Source organism: Protomyctophum bolini, assembly GCF_963924005.1.
Source record: "Protomyctophum bolini genome assembly, chromosome: 4".
Lineage (NCBI taxonomy): Eukaryota > Metazoa > Chordata > Actinopteri > Myctophiformes > Myctophidae > Protomyctophum > Protomyctophum bolini.
Window position 1 is genome coordinate 20561886 of NC_137865.1, and position 19912 is coordinate 20581797.

Sequence of the window (19912 nt, forward strand, 5' to 3'; positions counted from 1 at the left end):
GACACTAACTGAAAGTTGGCCTACTTTTTTAACCACTTGTTATTTTTTGGGTTACAGTATTCATTAGGCCAGGAGATCCCAAACTACTAATATTTTTTATTTATTTCCCAATTCCATGATAATTAGGATTTGCATCATCCCTTTGTTTTTACAAGATTACTTTGAAATATATATTATCGGTAGACCCGGAACCCAGTTGACCTCACACCTCAGGATACATCACTGAGGATACGTCCCAGGTGCATCCATGCGATGTATTTTTAGTTATAGTTATTCTATTTATAGTGACTCATCATAGGAATAGACTATGTGACAACCGGATATAGTCTGGTGACCACCGGAGAGAGGGAGAGACGGGTGACATGGGAATGTAGACGCAGTATGGGTTAGCGCCCCAGCCTGTGTCCTCCCAAGGAGGAAGCCGGGCTCGTAAAGGTCCATCAAGGCCGCAAAAAGGCTATACTTACTATACTAAAAGGTAACTTGAGAGCTTTTATCTGGATAACAACATACATAGTATGTGGCAGGGGAATGGATACAAGCTGTCACTAACTATAAGAGAAGCACGAATGGGACAGAGATCTGTGACAACAACATGCCGGATAACTTAAACCGCTTCTATGCAAGATTTTATAGACAAAATGGAGACATCCCATCAAAATCTCCCCACAACCCTGGGGAGACGGCACTTCAGGTGAGAAAAGCAGCAGGCCCTCAGTTCCTAAGGGAGTATCACCAAGAGTCCTGAAGGCCTGTGCTGAGCAGCTGGCGGAGGTGTATACAGACATCTTTAACACCTCCCTTGCACAGGAAGTTGTCCCCCGGTCTTTCAAGTCTTCTGTCATAATACCAGTCCCAAAAAAAGCCAACACAGTCACAATGAATGATTTTAGACCAGTGGCACTGACCTCAGTGGCAATTATGAAGTGCATGGAAAAGCTGGTTCTCTGCTATCCCTGGCTGAGGCACTGGACCCCCTACAGTTTGCCTACCGCAAAAATAGGTTTGTGGATGAGGATGACGCAGTGGCACGGGCACTTCATTCCACACTGGAACACCTGGACAAAAGCAAGACATATGCACGCATGCTCTTTCTGGATTACAGCTCGGCTTTTAACACAATATGGCCTATGAAGCTAATTGTGAAATTGGCAAACCTTGCACCTGCAACTGGATATTGGACTTCCTAATAAACAGGCCACAAGTGGTTAGGATGGGAAGTAAGACCTCAGCCGAGCTCACAGTTAGTACTGGAACACCTCAGGGCTGCTGCCTAAGTCCTAGACTTTACTGAGTAACATCATAATAAAGTATGCCGATGACACGACCATCCTGGGCCTTATTAAGGGTGGAAACGAATCAGCGTACAGGGAACATGTGAACAACATCATCAGCTACGGAGAGGACTTTAGGAAGGGACCTCACACACTGGAACCCCTCACCATCAATTGGGGGACAGAGGTGGAGCAGGCAGACAGGCTGAGACAGCTTCAAGTTCCTTGGCCTTCATGTGTCAAAACATCTGGGCTGGAAGGAAAACACTGTTGCTACAGTGAAAAAAGCACAGCAGCAGGTCTGTACTTTATTAGGATGCTGAAGAAGGTCCTCAGCCCCTTACTCTGGCCTACAGAGGACTCGTTGAAAGCATCCTCACCATAGCGGCATCACGGTGTGGTTTGGAAACACTACCCAAGCTGAGAGGAAATCGCTGCAATGAGTTGTCAAAAGTGCAGAGAGAATTATTGGATTAAATCTACACACAGCGCTGTAGGAGGAGAGCACAGAGCATCCTTAAGGATCCACACCATCCTGCTCTCTGTTCGTGTGGACTCCACACGAACAGAGAGCAGGATGGTGTGGATCCTTAAGGATGCTCTGTGCTCCACTGGAGGGACCTGGGAGGGACTCAGGACAGAACCTGAGACACCACCGGCCAGAAAGCATCTCCACCCACACAACACGCTTCTCTAACAGTTTTTTCCCTGCTACTGTGCGACTAGCCTCGATACCCAGGCTTTCATTTCGTCTGCGCGAAAAACTGTGCGACTGTAGCCGAGGACATCAATCACGTAAATCAATGTGATAGATCAGGAGTTTTCAACTGATTATGAACCAGGGACCACCACCCTGACTGAGAATCACCTGGGGGGGGATTAACCTTCCATATTAAACTCATGTTGCTGTTTAAACTCATGTTGCTGTTCATTGTAACTTACTGTATGTATGAGCGAGCAGACACATGCGATTAATTATGGCCACACATGACACATGTCCTTATAATGGTGGTCAGTTTTCTGCCCCATCAATGTCGTAACTGAGTCACTCTGCACTCTGCGATGGGCGGTCTTAGTGGGCGAGGCTTAATGACGTAATTTTCAAAACAGGAAGTGAACAACACATGTGACATGATCCGGCTCACTGTGTGAGTGTGTGTCGTAGTGGTGGTTGTGAAGTGAACACGCGTGGAGTTCCACATGAAAACAGCTTCTTATTGTCCATTATTAACCACACACCGTTTACTACATGGCGGTGAGTTTTATTTACTGCCAGGTACACCAGATATATCCCCACATTTAAGGAAGATGTGGTACTAGTAGTATTTCTATTCGGTCATCTCAGTGAACGACTGTGGAGTAAGCTAACGTTAGCATAGCACAGTGAGTGGTTCTCAGACTTGTTCATTTGAAGTATGTATACTTGCAGTGGTGCAACTTGTCACACTTGTCAGGCCAGTTGAGCACAGTAATCTCATGGTCAGTACACCAATTACTAGTAGTTTTGATAGCCTATGCTATAGTTTTGGTACTGTAAGGCTATAATTTTGGTACTGTAGGCACTTTAGGCAGGTGCCAAATCCAGTTGGAAAGAATCTGGTAAATGGCTGTGTGAAGTTTTCACTGTCGTGATTATTTGGGGTGCCATGTCTGGCATGTCATCTGCTGGTGTTGGTCCACTGTGTCAAGTCCAGAGTCAACACAGCCATCTATCTGGATATTTTAGAGCACTTTGTGATTCAGTAACTATGTTGACAAGCTTGCTTTGGAGATGCTGATTTTTCTTTCCACTAGATTTGGCAGCTGCCTACAGTTCCAAAACTACTAGTTCAGTCAGATAAGTGTGCAACAGTGCATATACCGTTACATTTTATCTTTGCGTTCTGCTCTGCTACATTTTTCTCCCTGCTCTGCACATTATTATATAACCATTAAGAGCAGGGAGATAGATATACTACAACCAGTAAGATGCCCTGAGGGTGAGAAGCGACCTCGCCCTAAAGGCATAGTGTACACTGTACAGGGTTTGATGAGGGCCTTAATTTTCGGGCCTGTTGAGAATTCTAGTTAGTGCGGCTGCACTAATAACTTTGGGGCGGGTCCGTCTAGAGTTTCAATGGACAGGTATCAGTCAAAAGGGAGACATAGAAGAGGAAGGAAGGGTGGGAAAGGATCAATTATGGAATATCAGAACAGGTCAGCTCCATATATGGAGATCTAAGGGTTTGAGGTCAGATGTAGAGTTGCTGGCCGGCTCCAATCCATATACCGGTATGCAGATCTAGGTGATGATCGAGTCTTCTAATCTACATGTATGTCTATCCAGGGTTTGATGAGGTCAGTGTTGTGATCTCCATATAATATGGAGATGGCCATATATGGTGGCATGACGTGTCACGAGGTGTGATGTCATGAGGTGTGATGACACAAGGTGTGACCAAATATGGAGTGACTGACCGACTGACCAAATGACGTGAGATGCAGGTTTTCATAGTAAAAGTAAAAACAGAAATAGCAGCCCACCGGTGGTCACTCAACAATACAAATGAGCTTACGGCTGTTAACAAAGAACCTGGGCTTCCATAACACCTCAACAGTGCCACAGGCTGATCGCCTCCATGCCATGCTCATTGATGAAATAATTTGTTCAAAAGTAGACATTGCACATCTACAACCCGTCAATATCGAATTTGTTGATGTTGATTTTAACTCATGCAATTACATTTATATCCAACTGCTGATTGTTGCTTTTTAGGAGAAGGAACCAACCATGACATCGGGTACAGTAGGGAGACTGTGTTTCAGAAACATCACAGCCCTGGCTCCGATGGTTCGAGTCGGGACCCTGCCCATGAGGTTGCTGGCTCTGGATTATGGGGCCGACATAGTCTACTGTGAGGTGAGTAGCACAAGGCTATAATATAATGAGTGAAGCTGAACATTTTATGTCTTAATTCAAACATTGGTCTCCTCAGTTACTGCTTCTGATTGGCCGACCGCGTACATGCTGGATGTTTTTACTGCTGTTGTGTCGTGGGTCTATTTAATAACTTGTTATGGCCCAATCTTAGCTTTGGTTAATTTCAAAATAATAAGAAGACAGGTTTCCTCTTCAACCCATTTAGACCTGAGGACGATTCTACAAATGCCTTCTAAATCATGACAGTTTTCTGAAAAACCCATGTGCTATGAGCTTGTAGATCTGCTATTTTGCGAGTTACTACAGAGTTGTTGTTTGAGAACAGTGCTAAATTAAATGTCATCCATGTCATTGCAGGAACTCATTGATATAAAAATGGCTCAGTGTCACAGGGTGGTAAATGGTTAGTATATTATTCTCTCCTTTATTTTATCTTTTGAATCTATAAGGCTGCCCATTTATGCCCAGTGACGTGTGTCTGTCTGTGTCTTTGTCTGTGTGTTTGACAGAGCTGCTGGACACGGTGGATTTTGTAGCTCCAGATGACAGAGTCATGTTTAGGACCTGTGAGAGGGAGAGGGACAGAGTTGTCTTTCAAATGGTGAGAGAGTCCTGATCCAGTGTGCTTTTGCTTCTATGTTGGTTCAGAGTTGACAGGTTTTCTGCAATAAGTTCTTTCTTTTATGTTTTTGCAGGGAACTGCTGATCCAGAGAGAGCGCTAGTTGTGGCACAGCTTGTGTGAGTCCACGTTATTAGACTTTAATCGCTGTGCTTCACTTTACCCGCTCAATGACCCCTGTGGGTACCCGGACCCCACTTTGAGAAACACTATTGTAAGGAATGACAGAATAGAGTCGGGCAGAGACAGAATGACCTGGTCTGGAACCTAGGGCAATGTGATCATGTTGTACAGTATTTTGCACCCAGATCCCTTGGCTTGACAGTACATTTTTCCTCAATTGCTTGGATGCATTTCTTTGAACCCTCAACCTCATTCCTCAAACTCTTAAAAGAGAATTCCATGCTAGAAGGCTTTCTTACCTTTATTTGTAGTTGTTACGTCCCCACCAAAGAGGTCCAGGTGTTATTTTGTGCAAAAGTGCATTATTGGCTATTTCCCCTAATATAAGCCCTCAATGGGGGTTGGGTTTTTCCATCGAAATAAGTAGTAAAGTGTGCCTCTTGGGGTACTATTCACATTATGAAGAGAGGATATATATATATATATATATATATATATATATATATATATATCGAGTGTAAAATCTGCCACAGATTCGAGTGCAGGTTTCGTAGTACACCCACGTCGCCACGGCATTTATAAAGTGATCGCAAACAGCTGATCCTTCCTTAATTTCGTTCTGACGTTAATAAATGTGACGGCTGAAATCTATCTGGCACGCCCTATGAAATCAAGCCTCGCCCTCGTTTTTGCGACATGAACAATTGCAATACGACGGCTGGTAAGTTTGGTAACCAGGGTTACAGGAAAAAATAAGTTTATCCCGTCTTCTCTTGCTGCCCACACCCCCCCTCTCTTGACACACACACACACACACACACACACACACACACACACAGACGCACACGCAAAGAACGAACACCTGCATGAATTAAATAAAGTTGTAGGCCTACCCTGTCTGTTTCCCTCTCACCTCGCTTGCCTTGCATGTCCACGCATGCACGCATATACATGACACATCGACATCGCATCGCCATGAATGGAATTAGTTTGTAGGCTGGCCTATATTAATTTTACCCATTCGTGCGCAGTGCACGGCGAAGACTGCACACTGCTGTGATATTAAAGTCCTGTAGGTGACTGCCGACATGATAGCCTAGCTCTCTCATGCAGCATGAGAGAGGCTATCATGTCGTCAAGGCAGTCATAATCAACGTTTATGTAGTGATTTCTGATTTGATCATTGATGAACGAATCATAAACATATGGATGAAGGCTTGCCGCTTGCATGTGTGCTGGTATGTGTTGGCGACGCACGCCGCGCGGTCCCGTCCTCCCGAGCCCCGAAAATGATCTCGCTTTTATCTGAACTGTCAAAACCTGTCTAAGCACTTATTTAAATGGTGAATGATTAAGCCCCTTACGCCTATAGCCTGCTAGTACTTACTACAAATAGGCAAGCTGTATGCTTGTCATTGTCACTTGGAAATAAAGGCGTGCAGTCCATTTATGCCTTTTTTAAAATAATATCATAAGCCGCATCACCGCATGCGCTCCAAAATCATCTCACAAGTGGCTTGCATAACAAGGCCAGTAAATCACTGTTTGATTAAGCACAAACTAATACATTGTAAACATGTTATATTGTTTTTAATTGCGCGATTTTAATTACTTATAAAGTTGGAAATCTCTCCCTTTTTTTTTTACATACACATACCGTTTTATATTAACATTTTAGGAGCGAAAACATATGTTTAGATGCCTGTGACAGCGTGTCAGCAGTTCAGACAATGCTGCTCCGCTTGTGTAAGACAGAAAAACAGCGTACGCCAGCTGCGGAGCAGACGTGGGTTTTGAAAAATGTCGGCGTGCACCCATATTTTGGTGTACGCACGGTTGATAAATGAGGGCCTATGAATCAAAATGATAGCCAAATGTATCGCAGACATCAACTCCATCAATCACTCACTGCGACTACAACAATGTCACCGAATGTATAGCAACTTCTGATTACTTGTGTATTTGGTTTTCTGTGCAGGGAGAAGGATGTAGCTGCTATTGATGTGAATATGGGTTGTCCAAAAGAATACTCCACTAAGGTGAGTTAATACCTGTGATATAACATATTTAAGTTTAACAATAAACTTTATTGTACGAACACAAATAGAATAATCTTTTTAGCATATTTTTCTACCATATAAAAAGTTTGGAAAACATACATATATACCTGTGATAGGCCAATACCAGCTGATAAAATGGCACAACGTCAGAGTTAGATTTGATCTATCGGTGGGCTCTGCTTCTCTCTGCTTTGTAGGGAGGAATGGGGGCTGCACTTCTTTCAGAACCTGATAAGATTGAGGCTGTGAGTATCTCTTCTTTCCACTGATTGGTTCCCAACCTATGAGGGCATAGGGGATTGCGTGATGCCATGTCTATTTGGAGATCAGTTCAACATCCTTCCTTCCATCCACTTAATGTTTCACAAATATCTAAAATAGCTGACCTGCAAGCTTGTAGCCCTATTTTTGGTCCGTTTCCCATACCTGTATCCCTAAACTTCTTTTCCTTTATTTTGAAAAACATTTTAAAATTGTTCAACTAGCCAATCTATATCAACATGTGAGCTTGTAGATCGGCCATTTGAACAATTAAAAAAAAAAAAATCAAAATGGTAAAAAAGGCAAAGACGTTTAGGGATTTAAGGGGTAAGGCACTGGTGAAAATAGGGCCCAATATTATTTCAGACTTTTGCCTCCATTGCGCAACAAATTATAAGACAGGATTATGTGGTTAATCAGGCTAATCAATTTAATCAATTATTAAAACATGATTTGAAAGTCAGTTGGGAACTACTGGATTATTTAATAATTTGTTCAGAGCTATCCAATCTATCTAACTGAGTTGAATAAGAACATTGATCAGATGTATTCCTTTTCTCAACTGTAGATCCTCAGGAAACTTGTCAAAGGAGTGTCCAAACCAGTGACATGTAAAATCAGAATCCTATCTACTGTAAGTGCTTGATGGTGCAGTGTTATTAGAGTTAAATAAAAATAAATATAATGAAATCCAGAAGCCCTGGGCGTCCTTGGGCCACTAAGCTGACGTGATTGATTTTAGGTGGAGGAGACGGTGACTTTGGTCAAAAGGATTGAGAAGACGGGAGTAGCTGCTATTGCGGTTCATGGCAGGTAACGCTTTCATGCAAGCATTCTACATCCCCATTTTAGCGCATTTATCAGATAATCTGTCAGGTGGAATCTTTTTATGTCCAAAAGCATACATTTTCAGGAAATGGGTAAAAAAATAACCTGTGTTCAATGGATCCAATGTTGTTATTTAATCAGAGTCTGGCTGTGGGTTTTATAGATTCAACCAGTTAAAAGTATTACTGTATGAGCTTGTGACTAATAACTACATGGTCTTTGGAACACAGGTTCTTTAAAAAAATGTCCTGATCATGTTTTAGACATGTTATGGTTTCCACCTGTCAGCAACGATATATATCCTATCCACTCTATGGCTACATGTCCATCTACTATTTGTAATCTTTCTATATGATATGTCTATATACATTTTGTCTATGTGCATGATATTGTCAAAATTGTCACATTTCTCACTGGTGTTTAGGTTTAAAGATGAGCGTCCGAGGCACCCTGTTCACTGTGACTTCATACAGGCTGTGGCTCACAGTGTGTCTGTCCCCGTCATCGCTAAGTAAGACTCCTTACCGTTCTCCTGGCAGAAAAAGTTGCCATATTTTAAAATAGCAGATCTCCATGCTTACATCACATCACAATGGCTGTGAGAGAGTATTTTCACTATTATGACAAGGTATATAGGTAGGTTAATTCGTTCAGTCATGCTGTCAAAATCTTCATATCCAGTCATGAAATAAAGGCCTGTCGGAACCGTTTTAGTCAGAGCTATGAAATATCTGGATATTATATGGATACCAATCAAGTGGTTAAACAGATGATGACGATGGTGAAAACAATAGAGGGTATGCACGTGACATCATCATACGCGGGAGTTATGCCAAAAAAACACTTTTCTGGCCTTGACAGCCCATGCATCCAAACGGATTCACTTTATGCATGCGCATACCCTCTATATATTTGACTGTCCATCAGCAGCCCTAAACCGTGTCTGTGTCCATGGCTGTGTTAACAGTGGAGGCTCTTTGGACCTGGTGAAGAGTCAGTGTGACATCGAGGAGTTCCGTCGGGCCACAGGGGCGTCGTCGGTCATGCTGGCCCGGGCCGCCATGTGGAACGCCTCTGTGTTCCGCAGCCACGGCCTGCAGCCTGTGGAAGAAGTGATGGAGGAGTACCTCAAATATGTGAGCACACAATGTCTTCTGGGCATGATTCCCTAAGCAATTTATGCTCGTATATATTTTGAGCATACCAGCATTGTGTATATACGTGTGTGTGTGTGTGTGTGTGTGTGTGTTTTTTATCTATGTCCTTTAATATGAAATACATTTCAAGGTAAAGAATTTAGCACATGCATGATGTTTAATCAGAGTGCTATCTATGCGTATGTTCGTAGACAACCATATGAAAGCAGCGACCTTCAGTTTACCCTTTTTTTCATTCCTCCGGTTAGTATGGCGAGCCTCCGTCCCCTCCAGCTCTGGGACTTTTTCGACTCCATTTTGAGCCTACATTATGACAGGATTTTCAAAGCGCTGTATCTCAAAAGGTTCGAGCGCTGTCCATGGTGAGCCGGCGCGCACCCGCCGATCGTGAATCATTAGTGAGTTTGTACCACATCGCTGAGCACATGTAACTGGTTGTAATGATAGCTAAGGGGTCTGAGTTAATGCGAGTGATTACTGCTCATAACAAAAGCCCCCACCTACCTGAATAACCCGGAAAGGAAACGAGGATAGTAGAGTTAGAGTGGACGGGTGGCATTCCTTAGGTGTGTGTATGCTGCCACCTAGCGGCACAGAAAAAGTTAAGGGACTTCGAAAACCACCAGAAAACATCTTCTATGGCATTTGTTCCCAAACATTTTCATGTCAAGGACCCCCAAATTGACACTAATTAGCCTGCGGACCCCCATTTGAAAAGGAACCCCATAAGAGAAGAGTCTAGCAGTGATTCTCAACCCGTTTTAGTTTCAAGGACCCCCAGGTTAGACCTGAATTAGACTACGGATCCCCATTTAATGGCATTTCTATTTCTGAGAGCCCCAATTTATATTGTAAAAGCAATGTTAATTTAACTCTGAGAGTGTACACAGAGAGTGAGAGTGTACACACACCAAATAGACCCGTTGGGGTCCATTTTGTTCCATGTGTACACTCAGAGTTACAGACCCATAGGGGTCCATTTGGTTCCAAACTATCATTTAGCTGGGGACCCCCTGGAACTCCTTCAAGGACCCCTGGGGGTCCCCGGACCCCACTTTGAGAACCACTGTACTATGGGTACCTTCTAACCAAACAAATAGGTTGTCAGCTTGTACCCAAAGATGTTAGAAAAAAATAATTTCTGAAGTGCTTTTCAGTTGTGGCCCCCTGACTATTCAGTGGTTAAGACTAGAGCCATATGAAATCGGTTTCATTTTTTCCCCAATAGACCGTGCGGTAAGCCCCGCCCGCTCGCTCATCTGCCTCGATACCATTGTTAAGCAGGACAAACATCAGCGATCCTCCATTGAGGACCGTGTTATTTCGGCATTTTTCCGAAGAGGAATAGAAGCATTCATATCACCAACATTCATACTATAATAACGCCATGGTGAAACGTTGCTTTTTGGCGTCCTGCAACAGTGCTTAATAAGTACCCAGAACGTTTGGGGAATTTCTTTTTATTCCTTTTCCCGTGGGTGCGCACATGTCAATGTTTACATTCTGGAGGTGGAGGACGCGGTGGTCACTCATTCACCCTCCCTGCTACTAAATCATACTATTAACGTCAACTTTTACGAAACAATGTTTAAATCAATCGTCTAATAAACAACTAACAACTTACCTTGGAGCAAATGGTGTGCTTTGTAACTTTCTCCACACTCAGCTGTTTGTGTTGGTCGGACGGCAGCCACATAACTTCACCCACAGGCTCCAGCCTCCAGTCACGTTCCCTCCCACTGCGGTTCAGAAAAAGAACGCTGCTTACCATTTTCTGCACACATTATGATGGATAAATGCAAAAGATTTATTAATATATTATTGTAACTGCCAAAAACTGATGTTTGTTTGTTTTAAAGCCACGTCACACACAGCATTTCCTGCCATATCACGAGTAAGACGCGCAAACGCGGGAAGCGAACGCACTCGGCTCCATATATGGGCACAAAAGAGGCCAGGTCCACAACAAACAAATCACTGGCCCCTTTTGTGCCCATATATGGAGCTGAGTGGACCTGGCCCCTTTTGTGCCCATATATGGAGCTGAGTGATTGCTGATGCAACACACTCCATATTTGGATAGCGGGACAGACACACGGACAGACAGACAGACGCACGCACAGACATGATCTGCTAGGTCTCATAGTAAGTGCTAACTGCATTCGCAACCATGGTACGATATGATACTATTATCGGCAAGGCATACGATACTATTATTGCCATTATCGATTAATTGAAAACACACACACACACACACACACACACACACACACACACCTGACTAGGTGAGTCACTGCCATTTTTACTCTCTCAGACCTATAAGATAACACTCAGGATTTGTGATTTGTGTTTGAGAATGTTGACTAACTAAGCACTAAGCAGCACACTTCGGCCGCCAGGATCACACACCACGGCCCACGGCCAGCCTTCCGGGACCTCACGAAAACACACCCTCCGATCCGCACCAATGGTCACGCCAGACATGCCGCGCAAACTTGCGTGTAATACCCACATTTAATACATTTACCCCAAAACACACAACTAGCCCTGCCAACATGTTGGGAAGGACACAGCTTAATGTAGGGGTCACCGATTGCTGTGCAACATCCCCCTCATGTTCTCACCACCCATTGCGGCTACACCACACACACTAACCTACACAATTCTCCACCCGCAACACGCTAGCCCGCTCACATGCCGCACACCGTGACGGCACAACACAGCAACGCACAGCAACTGACAACGTAAACAACAACGACATGCTTACTGCGTATGTGCACATTAGCATGTGTGGCTAAAAAGCTCGCTCCTCCGTCTTCACTTGATTTCTGAACAAACCTGACCACTGAATGTTCCATTTTCTCCCGAAAACTGAATTTCAGCCCAGATTAGGGCCAATTCCACAATATTCCGCGTTTTATTCCAATTCCATTTTTATTGGTCATTTCCTAGATTCCGTCATATGGCTCTAGTTAAGACTAGTAATATGTTCTCCTTTTCTCAGGCAATACAATACGACAACAATGTGTTCAACAGCAAGTACTGTCTGTGTCAGATGCTGAGGGACAAAGTGGAATCTCCAATGGGAAAACAAGTCCAATCATCCCAGACCAATAAAGAGCTCTGGTGAGTCCTGCTTCATTTATACTTTCTTACTCAGTCATTTGCTAATTGTGACGTGTTGTGAGTTTGTAGATGGGCTATTTTCAGGCTTGCCACTTCACTTTTACAGTCTGAGATCTTGAAACGGACTGGTATCTCCATACAAGAATATTCAACATTATATCGATACACTATGTCTTACCCCATTTGTACCCCACGTATACTCTGTTCAGAACTGATCTGTAAGTACCGTATATTACCAAATAACAGCCCATGTGCAAATAACCGCCCAGCACCAAATAACGGCCCAGGTTCCGACACCATTTTGCGTAATAACCGCCTCCATCAAATAACCACCCTCGGCCCGGCTCCTTATAACAGCCCGGGGTCCGAATCGATTTTGCATATTAACGGCCCGGGCTACTATTTGGTAATATACGGTATGCAACTATTAAGGCTGTCACGATTCTCGATACGAATCGAAATTGAATCGAAATTGACGTTCGATTCAGTGTATCGAAATGACGCACCGTCTCGCGATTTTTTATATTTTTACTTCCGCGAGCGGCCGGGCCATTCCGCCCATGCGAATGCATGGAGAGAAAAAAGAGACGAAAAGCCAGCTGAATCGGAGCCGTGCCACACACACACAGTCAGTCACACACACACACACACACACACACACACACACACACACACACAGAGAGCGAGAGAAAGAGAGAGAGAGAGAGAGAGAGGAGTTGACAGAAGTGAGAGAACGAGACCGCTGTTGCGTTCACCATGGCCAGTGCTATTGTAGACAGCGACGACGATACACGGAAATAAGAATTGGAAAACCCCCCACCTTCCTTCAAGTCAAAAGTGTGGAAATATTTTGGCTTCCCAGTGATTATGATGGCACACGACGCATCGTTGACAAAACGGCTTCAGTTTGTCGTTTATGCTCCAAATGAGTGCTGTATCCCAAAGGCAACACGTCAAATATGGGCCAGCATCTTAGCAGACATCACAAAGAAATCGATCTGTCCAATGATTGTACAAAGACAACAACACAGCCAACTATATTCTAGATTCTTATAGAGAAAAGCTCTCAGCTAATTCGCCCCGTGCAAAACAATTAACGCACGGAGTTGCGGTCTGCATAGCTGCAGACATGCGACCACTTTCAATGGTGGAAAACGCTGGCTTTCAATATTTAATGAGAGTTGCAGAACGACGTTACAAAATGCCATGCAGGTCGCATATGACCACGCGTGTGTTGCCTGGCATGTATGATAAAGTGAGGGCACAAATCACTGAAGGGCTGAGCCATGCAGATCAAATTGCACTAACAGATGGGTCTATATACTATTTGTCTTTTATTTTCTTTCTTTTACTTACTTAGAGCTTAACAAGAATGTTACAAGTCATCTCATCTTAAAGAAACATTAAAAAAATGTTAGGGCATAAAACCCAAAGTTGTTAAACCTTTTATTATTCTCATTCTGATTTGTTATTTATAGAAAATAAATGTGACTTATTGGGAAACAAGTGTTTTTCTTTACAAACCAAGATATTGCCCTAAATTATAATGAATATAGCCCTCAATGCTGAAAAAGGAGTTTTTTTTTTAAAATAGATTGAAAAAATTGAATCGAACATCGAAGCAAATCGTGAGCTTCAAATCGAAAATTGAATTGAATCGTGGACTAGGCGAATCGTGATAGCGAATCGAACATCGAATCGAATCGTGAGCTGCAAATCGAAAATTGAATTGAATCGTGGACTAGGCGAATCGTGACAGCCCTAGCAACTATGCATTCAGTGCACAAGTGGCATTGATCCTTTTCCATCACATACTTCACTAAAACATCAAAGTGGTCGGACGGACACAGGCACATGCACATGCACATGCACATGCACAAGTACCAAAGTTTGAGGATGCAGAGAGTTCAAAACCAATGTTGGCAAGTGGAGGTTCAACCCTTTCATCCACTAGAGGGCAGGATTGGGCAACATTTTCTGGAAGACCTGCTTTGTGCCACCTTGGATATGGTGTTTAGGTCAGGGGGGCAGTCAGACAGATATTTCGTGAAGCCACTAAAGAAATCGGGACTTCCTGACAGTTCATATAATGGCCTGTTGTGGCGCTGTCATTGGGAAAATTATGGTCCCATTTATTAAAAGAATGACCATAAAGTCGCGTATGTTCTGAGGGGCGTGGCTACCGTTACAGTCTATGAACGGGAGCCACCCCCCGTTCAGTCAAAATAAAAACCAACGAAGAGTAAGGGGTGAAGTCCCGCCTCGTTGTCTGGGCCAGCCAATGGCCAGCTGGGCCCAAACGGATCTAGAAATATGGCGACTTACAGTGCAAGGAATTACAGGCTTCATTTTACGTCCATGTTTTTTTTACAGTCTATGGTTTAGGTATACATTCTTGGGGGAGGTGTTTGCAGATGCTGAATATTTGGCAGGCTTTACTCTTAAGTGTCGGTAGACCGCAAGGTCATGGGTTCGATCCCAGGCACCACCAACTCGGTGTATGAGGAGCACGGCTTGATGTTGTGCGGTACTTGTACTGGGAGCTGATGGTAGGTAGGTGTTGCGCTCCACCTCAGCCATCCTTCTTCCAGGTCTTTTTTTTTTACCGCTTGCGTTGTTGATCCAGGCAACAATGCCTGCGTTCCTCGCTTCACGTTTGCAAGGCCCTTTACTCTGATTTACTTGCCTACTCTTAAGTATAATTTTGAGGTACTTTTAAAAATACTCTGTCTATTCTAATCAAAAATAGCCGATCTACAAGCTCACTATTTGTAAGCCTGTAGATCGGCTTGTAGATTATTGAATGAATAAATACACACATCACATTCATTAAATTAAGTAGATTTTCAAAAGTAAGTCCTATGCGCATTAGAAGGAACATATCATGGCTTTTATGTGTACAGACTGTAAACCAACAAAAAAATACCTAAACCACCCTGTAAGTGAAACCATGTGTGTTGCAGTGACGCCTACGGGATGCAGGAGTTTTATGAGAAGATGGAGACCCAAATGCAAACCAAGAGAGAGGCCATCCAGGTCCATAGCCACCCTGAGCACCCCGTCATGGATGGAGATGTAACTACCATGTACGTCAGGTTTGAAAGGTACGTTGGTTGGTTGTTTGGTTAGTTACAGTCTGCCTCCTGGTGGCACTGATGTGGAACATTTTCCTTGCCCTCCAGGGAGTCTGCATGCAAAATTTCACGCCGATCTGTCCAATGGTGCCGGGGATTAGCTGCTCACACACGGACAGACACATGCAAAAACATTGTCTCGGCCACGGTTTCAGTCTGTCTGAGACAATAAAAAAAGGAATTGTAGTCTATTGTAACAGTATTTAAATACTTCTAACACTGTGTTTTTTCTAGGAGGGAGTACCCGCCGCAGATCACTCCTAAGATGTATCTGCTGGAATGGACCCGCAAGGAGAAGCTGGAGCAGCCATTATATGAAACTGTAAGATGGATTCATGGATTCAAGTTTGCAGTCGCCACGACTGATTTCATTTAGATGCCAAAGAAGCAAGCATGTCTTCTATTGAAGCATGTTGCGCATTAGAAGCCAGCATAATGTAATATATTCTATGGGAGACAGGAAGTATGTTGTGCGATAGAAACCAGCATTTATGCTACGGAAGCATGTTCGCGGAAATAGCCATTCTACAAACTCAATTGAGAGCTTGTAGACTAGTTATTATTATAAGATGAGAGCATTTGAAGTGGCCATATATAAAAAATAATCAGTTGTGAGATTGTATTTGGCTTTAATCCATGCAGATTACACACTGCATTGTCTCTTTACATGGCAACACATTCATGTTTTGTCTACAGGCCGCTGAGGCTGATTTAACGACCTATTTCGTATGACAAAGAGTGGTGCGCTCATCTAACAAACGGTTGCTCAAGTTTCTGGTCTAAACTATGCACTCACTATGCTAGTGGTTCCCAAACTATTTTATGTCAAGGTCCCCCAAAGGGACACCAATTAGCCTGCGGACCCCATTAGAAAAGTATATGCCAAGGACCCCATAAGAGAAGATTTTACGGCTCTAGCAGTGATAATCAACCAGTTTAATTTCAAATACCCATGTGTACATAATTAGTGTAATTAAGAATATAGATACTAGACTACACCTTATGTGTACATGCAGCAAGAAATAAAGGATAAGATAGACTTTATTGTCCTGATGAAAATATGTCTTGGACGCAACGTTATTTGCTGTTGAGCAATTACAGTGCATACTCAGACTGTAATCAGTCAACGCACACACACGCACGCGCACGCACGCACACACACACACACACACACACACACACACACACACACACACACACACCCCTCCGTCCGTGTATGTGTGTGTCCGTCCATCCGTTAACAGCTAATCTCCGGCACGGTCGATGCGAAACTTTGCACACACACTCCCTGGATACCAACGATGAACCTCTGCCCCATATTTTCCAGAACAGCCTGTTATAGAGCCACCATGAGGCAGCTTTTTACCATAACTGCACAGATCTGCGTGAAACATTGCATGCACACTCCCTAGAGGCCAAGGACAAACCTTTGACCTGCATTTTTCACATCTGCCTTTTATAGCGCCACCAGGAGTCCGACTTTTGTAAAACACAATTTTTGTTATTATAAATATAAAATCCCGCAAATCGTTACACAGTATCTCTATAGTCATGTGTTCAAGACGGATCTGTCCGATATTTCATATTCCATCGTAATTGGCTAACATTGGCTTTCAAAGTTTGCAGGATTGGCCCGTTTTGAACAAAAAGCCTCTAATCATGAACGCAGCATGCAATTTATGTGCAATCTTTTGCACCTATTTTACTAGGTTGAGGAATATATCCCAACCTTTTCACATTGGCCTGTTATAGCGCCACCAACAGGTGGATTTTAGCAAAACACATTTTTGGAACAAAATGCCTCAAATCATCCAATTGCCATCAAAGGCATAAGAAGAAGTGGCACCCTTTTCACATTGGCCTATTATAGCGCCACCAGGAGGCCACAACCTGACCTTGCCTGGTGGAGACCTGTGCACTTTTTCTAGTTTTCCTTTCTTTCCTTTCTAATTCATTGAAATGCATCAACTTCACTGATGTATATGGGTTCATTCTGATTCTTGTGTTCAGGTACAACGCTCACAAGACAGAGGTTTCCAATCAACGGTAACGATAGCAGATAAGAAATACAGATCGACCTTGTGGTAAGGAAATAGAACATCACTGCAAATATGCCAATGTTTTTGTCATGTTTTTCTTGTGTTTCTTTTCTTTTTCACAACGGCCAGATTTATTGTTGCAGAAACCTCCCATCTCCATTCAATTTTTTTGTGTTTTTTCATAAATTAATGCCCTACGACGTGATCATACTACAGTGTCACACAAAAGCATCAAAAGGAGCAGATCCACAAGCGTTAAACACATTTTCAGCTTGTAGATCGGCTGCTTTTGAATTTGAATCCTGAAAAGTAACAGTTTTTAACATATGATGTTTCCACCTGACAGAGTTGTCTCTAGAAAGCATATCTCTGCTGTCGGGAGGAAACCACCTAACTCCAAAATGTTCATTTTCAGGAAATTAAAAATATACATTTTTCAGGAAATTAAGAAAACTGTATATTTATATAGTGGTGGAGTTAGTTGCTTTAGCAGACAGTTTGGAGTTAATAGATTTTGTCCAAAGCACTATTTACTACTTCTCATTGGTTCAATATTTTAACACACAGACGTAAGGTGTTCAATAGCACTGATTTATGCTAAAAAAAAGAAACTCAAAAATGTAGTTATGAGGTTTCCTCCCAACAGCAACGAGATTGTGTGTGTTCAAACTAGAGACGGAAATATTTTTTTAGTCACTTCTTTAGTGTGATTTTGGTTGCTGTATTCTTTCGTGTATTCACCCATTTTCCTATGCATGCACGTTATCAATCACTGTACCAATAACAACGTTTTAATCTAGCACCTAAAATAAAAATAAGAATGGCTGAGCAGTGAGCTACTACATTTCATGTCTAAAATGTATCGACCTTTTACAATCAGGGTGTCAAAGGCACACAGCGAGTGCGTTTTTCCCATGTGAGTTGCAGTTTCATTATTGGTGTGGCAAAATAAATAAATATAGCTGTCGAGATGACAACAGTGAAGCAAAATTTTGAAGCGAATAGGCAAAATTCATTCTTTCAGTTGCATTGACCCGTTATACAGTACATATATTTTCAGAGTTACCGTTGCAATCTAACCCTCCACTGCAGCCCCCCCCAACCCCAACCCCCGGCAGTGTTTGCGCTCTGCCATCCCCATTAGTGTTGCACGTAAAACCGACAAACAAAAAGTCTTGATTTCATTGCACACAGGGAGAAGTCGAAGAAGTTCGCGGAGCAGGCAGCAGCTATAGTGTGCCTCCGTATTCTGGGAGTTCCAGAGGGAAAAATTGGCGAAGAGAACTCTGGCCTGGTCTGTAAGAGGAAGAGGGAGGCCAAGACCAACGGCACCACGGAGGACGATGTGACCAAGAAAAGACACTTGTCTGATTCTGAGTCACAGCCACAGGTAGACGAAGAGGCCAGGGGGACCGCTGCAGTAGCACACAATGGGAACCATCGCAAGCCGGACACGGGAACAACTTTGGATCAACATGACTGACAGAATAGAATAAAACGTTTAAAAAAACAACTCATAAATATGGATGAAAGACCACAAGATGACATGCTGCTTTGGTTTCCAACGGAGGTGGGCATGAGATCCCCCGACTGCTATTGACAAGGAAAATGTACTTAAACATTTTCACTTCTAGGACCTTCAGATCGATGTGTATTTAACCACTGAACACTCATCTGAAAAGATTTTGTGCCAGGGACCCCCATACGAGAAGAGTTGTGTTAAAACGTTTTCAAAAGATTTATTTTTACTTTTTTATTAGACTATATGCAAGCTCATGGTGCTTTGTGATGCGTTGTGAGCTTGTAGATGAGCCATTATCAAATCAGAACCAGCTCCCAGAATCAGAAATACCCCAAAAACCATAAAATACAAGTGGTTAAATTTTGTTTAAACTCTGGACACAGATCACATGTGTTTGGCATCAGTTTCACAGTTTGTGTTATTTTCTCCAGAGGATGTGGTCATGAGGCTCGATCTGTTCACGCCCACAGTAACCCAGTCTTATTTTTATTTTTTTAACAGACAGGTCAGTTACAATGTTTATTAGCGCCATAAAAGCGGTGGTAACTTCCCCCAACCACTAGAGGGCAATGCCGAAGGGATATAGGGGGCCTACAATGTTTTTTTTTAAATTTCATTTTATTTATTCATTTAAGTTTTCATGTAGCAAACATCACTTGGGGGAAGTTGGGGCCTTACAGGAGAATGTGTTTTATTTTATTTTTATATCGGCGCAAATTCTCCACGTTAATAATTCAAACCCCCTCATCTTATTTGTTTTGTTCGTTTCAAGAAATTAAAGAAAATGAAACTTAATTTGCATTATAAGTTTGGTGTTGGATAAAAACAAATATCTACTTTAATTAAAG

The 19912-nt window shown here is 42.8% G+C and overlaps 1 protein-coding gene across 1 annotated transcript; it reads left to right on the plus strand.

The window, feature by feature from the left end:
• Positions 1–2432: 2432 nt before the first annotated feature.
• dus2 (dihydrouridine synthase 2) lies at positions 2433–19804 on the plus strand. The gene is made up of 16 exons (XM_080762325.1): positions 2433–2529; positions 4030–4173; positions 4552–4597; positions 4704–4795; positions 4890–4933; positions 6916–6976; positions 7195–7242; positions 7827–7892; positions 8001–8071; positions 8511–8597; positions 9054–9222; positions 12248–12369; positions 15333–15473; positions 15738–15825; positions 17514–17587; positions 18737–19804. Exons 1-16 carry the CDS (start codon positions 2524–2526, stop codon positions 19023–19025), a joined length of 1548 nt encoding a protein of 515 aa, XP_080618451.1. The 5' UTR covers positions 2433–2523; the 3' UTR covers positions 19026–19804.
• Positions 19805–19912: the final 108 nt, after the last annotated feature.